We start from the raw sequence: 4105 nt of genomic DNA, 5'->3' as shown, positions 1-4105 counted from the left end.
TCTAATTTATTATAATGATGATTTGCAGTGCAAGACATTGCTACATTGTTTATGAATTTAACTTTTCAAGTAATTGTCTTGAAAGTCAATGCAACCTTACCCCTCTGTGTTTTGTCCCTGTTTGTTGTGACACAGGATGGATTACTGCTGCTGGTGAAAATCTCCCCAAGGATGTCCCGTAAAGTGGCACTTTCTGAAGTACCTGAATCGGTTGAGCAGTTGCAAAACATTCTTCAAGAGAATCTTCAACTTCAAGGCAGCTTCACACTACAGTATGAAGATCCAGACTTCAGCAATGCTATTTGTAATTTAATTGACATACATGAGTTGCCACCACAGCGTGCTATCTTGCACATCCTTTGGGAGGAGTCTGCACATGTTCAGCAAGAGTCAGACTCTGTTGATTCATTGTCTTCCCTGGACACAGCCAGTTTATCCAGCAGAGAGTCAGTCCAGAGTCCCTCAACTTTTATTAAGAACCATCTGCGAAGTGTCTCGGAGTGGCCTTCACCTTTTCCCATCCCGTCCTTCTCCTATGATGTGGTGCTGAAGTTGCGCAAAGGCAATGAGGCATATGAACAGACCAAGAAGGGTATCAACCTAACAAGAGACATGAAGATAGAGATTTTGGACAAGATTGCTCAGGCAGTTTTTGATGTAAAAGCATATCCTGATCAAGACCAGATTGAGTCAGTTGCTTCTGCTCTCATCAGTAGACACCCCTGCCTTCGTGAGCCAGGTAGTGAAACAGGGTGTGATGGATGGAAAATGAGCATAAAATATAAGCTTGGCAATTACAGGTCCAAGCTGCGTCAGGCGGGCTGTATTGAGGTTAGCATTAACCAGAAAAAAAGGAGCTGTGAAGATGATGGTGCGAGTCCTTCTCTGAAGAGAGCAAAGCGAGGTGAGATCAACCATGTCCCTGACCATCCAGAAAACCACAATGATGACTCACTGGATGATGAAAGACTAGCCCTGGTTGAGGAGTTAAAGAAGAAGAATAAGAATGATGCACTGATCAGACAAAAAATGGAGCTGACTTTCTCCTTGAGGCGCAAGGAGATGGTGGAGCTGCAGCCTATGGTGTCAGAGGTTCTGGAACGGTGGCCTGGTCTGTTTTGTGAGGCAGAGGTAAGCAGGTGAACCAAGAATATATTATGTTGTGTTTATGATTTAGTCTTTTTTTTTTAAAGTGAGTAGAAGAGTTGTGTGTGTTGATTACAATGCATATTTTAACATGAAGATTGTGTTGAGATTGTATTGACTTTGAGGATTTTTGTCATCATTGAGGATTTGAATTTCCTTTTCACACTTTTCAACAGATAATGGAAGAGTTTTATCGCATCACAAACAAGAACCTATTGGACAACTTCAGAGCAGCCCTTCATCAGCACACTTGGAGGCTCCTGAGACTCTATCGGGCGAGGAGGACAGCTTTTTCATCTGAGATGGATCAGATCCTCAACGGCTTAGATCAAGAGGTGAATTCATAACATTATGGATATAGAGAATGTGAAGTTACGTCACGCCAGCGCCATCTTTGGAGGATCGCGGGTGTAAACACTCGCTTGTCTCCCTAAAAAAAAAAAAAGTCCCCCAAGTTGCTTAAAAGTAATCATGGTGGGACAGTTCTGCTGTGTAAAAACATATGATCTACTGTGTGGACTTTTTTTAGGGAGACAAGCGAGTGTTTACACCCACGATCCTCCAAAGATGGCGGCGACATAACGTTAGCTTCACATTCTCTATAAAAGGAATTTTGCCTTTTCTTTGAAGCTGTATTCATATTGGTTGCAGTTGGTGCAATGTTAAGTGACCCTTATAGTGACAAACCCTCAAAATACAGCTCTGGAAAAAAAACAAGAGACCACTTTCACAAATGTTTCTTAAAAGCATCTCTACATGAATGACAGTCATTCTTTTCTTTAAGCACAACTCATTGTACTTGATGAGACACTGATGAGGTCATCCCCTGAACCACATCTGATTAGGAAGATTATAAAAAACACTGCTGGGATTAAACATTGACATTATTCCACAAAAACAGATTTATAAACTCTGCCTGAATTAAAATATTCTTGCTGTGGTGTTTAAGAATAAATATGAACATGTTTTCTTTGCATCATTATTATTATTATTATTATTATTATTATTATTCAAGGTCTGAAAAGACTTCATTTGTTATTTAGACTAGTTTACTCATTTTTAGTCAATAAAAGCTCTAAATTACAATATTTTTTATTTCAATTTTGGGAGAAATGTTGTCAGTCGTTGATGGAATAAAACAAAAAGTAATAATAATTTTACTCAAACACATACCTATTTCGGGAGTGGTCTCTTCATTTTTTTCCAGAGCTGCAAATGCAAGGGTATCTAAGTGACTGACACAATTATAGAGCAAATTACTGAGATACAGTGGTTCTGTATGTTTACAGCTGCTTGCATGTTTACTCTACTTTATACAGTATTTCAGTTTCAGCTACTTGTAATGTTTCATGCAACTCTTTGTTTCAGACATCTGACATCACTGCAAATCGACAAACTGCAGCATTGAAGGCCCTTCCCTTGTATCTCCGTGACAGTCAGGAGAAGCTCTTCAGGAACTGTCTTGTGAGTGGTTATAAATAGTTATTATACTGTATTTAATGTTGACTTAAACCACTACCTCTCTATCCTCATTGTTCCCTTTCCCAATGTCATGGGTGTCTTCAATAGTTGTACTGTCCTGGCTATGAGTTTATGTAACCTAATTAATGTCAGTTAATTTGTGTATGGGGCTTTCAATTTTTGATTGTGGGGTATGGGATGGAAATAGTTAATGTCAAAACTATAATTAACTCTATTTGGAAAAATATATTTATTCAATGATTTGGAATTATGTTAGGCTAATTGCTTATTCTGATTCATAGGATTTTAATGACAAATGTCTTGCACCTTATGTGTTGTTCTTTTCCTATGTCTATCAACATAAGGACACTGACCCGGAAGTGGAGCAAACGAAGGGCCTCACTTTGGGTATCCTCACTGTGTTGGAGGATGATGGCAATGCAGCTTCTCAACATGTCGTGGGTGTTGCTGTTGTTGTGGAAGAAGAGATTGTCCTCCAAGATCTCCCTGACCTGCCAACTGCTTTTGCTTACCTCTTTGGACTGATCTATGCTCTAAACCTTAAGTACCCCAAAGATCTCAGGTACACATTTGAAACCGTTCAGAAGGTGTTCATGGAACTTGGTACAGACCTCTCTGCAAGGGTCAGATCCCTCAAAAACAAACTCCTTCAGTGAATCCACAAGTTAACTGATAATGCCAGATCTGGCATTGTTGACCTCTGAACACCATGCTAATTTAGTCTTCCTGTTACTCACCGTCAAATCTTATGTACCTCGAACTCCCACTGTCTTACAGTTTTACTTGGTTTGCACTTTATTAGGTTTTCTTTATACATATTATATGTTAAGATTCAGTGTTTGAAAATTGTCATGGTACTGAGCAGTGTCACAAGAAAGAATTTGCTGATTATTTTGAGATCTGAAGTTCTAGCGCTCGGTAACCTTAAACAGATTTGAGAGTCATAGTTGTATCATACTGGTCATGTATGGCCTTGTATACATGACTCATTTTTGAGATTTTGAAAACTGAAGTCATGGCACTCAGTAACCTTGTTAACACATTTGTTAGATTCATACTAATATTTGATCTTTTATTCATACTGGTTCTGTATGGTCTTGGATATATGACTTATATTTGAACTTTTATTTATACTGGTTCTGTATGGTCTTGGATATATGACTTATATTTGAACTTTTATTCATACTGGTTCTGTATGGTCTTGGAATACGCATGTTTGATATTTTATATCTCAAAGTTTACAAGTATGCAATGTAGTGCCAGTTCACTGCCAGGACAGGGACAAATGGGTCTCATTAGTTTGCACATACTTGGACCTGTTGGAAGGGATTTGATGCATGCAGGTGCAGTTTTAAATAAAACAAATGTTTTGAATGTACATGTTGCATCTGTATAATTATAAGCACATTAATTTACAGGAGAGTTAGCAGAAGTAACGATTAAAAGTTAATACAATGTAAATGTATAAATTGGTATA

The 4105-nt window shown here is 38.3% G+C and overlaps 1 protein-coding gene across 1 annotated transcript; it reads left to right on the top strand.

The window, feature by feature from the left end:
* The first annotated feature begins 144 nt into the window (after window positions 1–144).
* LOC311374996 (uncharacterized protein) lies at window positions 145–3341 on the top strand. Its single transcript, XM_084490713.1, has 4 exons — window positions 145–1131; window positions 1323–1481; window positions 2515–2610; window positions 2973–3341. The coding sequence occupies exons 1-4, from the start codon at window positions 172–174 to the stop codon at window positions 3282–3284; spliced, it is 1527 nt and encodes a 508-aa protein (XP_084346839.1). The 5' UTR covers window positions 145–171; the 3' UTR covers window positions 3285–3341.
* The last annotated feature ends 764 nt before the right edge of the window (window positions 3342–4105 follow it).

The sequence above is a fragment of the Micromesistius poutassou genome, assembly GCF_964030765.1.
Source record: "Micromesistius poutassou genome assembly, contig: SCAFFOLD_4145, whole genome shotgun sequence".
NCBI lineage: Eukaryota > Metazoa > Chordata > Actinopteri > Gadiformes > Gadidae > Micromesistius > Micromesistius poutassou.
The sequence above is the reverse complement of the archived record's forward strand: the minus strand, read 5'-3'. Positions and strand labels throughout refer to the sequence as shown.

Excerpts from the sequence above, each read along its gene's own strand:
- LOC311374996 (XM_084490713.1), top strand. The coding sequence starts at position 172 with ATGTCCCGTAAAGTGGCACTTTCTGAAGTACCTGAATCGGTTGAGCAG. Across the intron at positions 1,132-1,322 it reads GTCTGTTTTGTGAGGCAGAG|ATAATGGAAGAGTTTTATCG; the intron begins GTAAGCAGGTGA and ends ACTTTTCAACAG. Across the intron at positions 2,611-2,972 it reads AGCTCTTCAGGAACTGTCTT|GACACTGACCCGGAAGTGGA; the intron begins GTGAGTGGTTAT and ends TATCAACATAAG.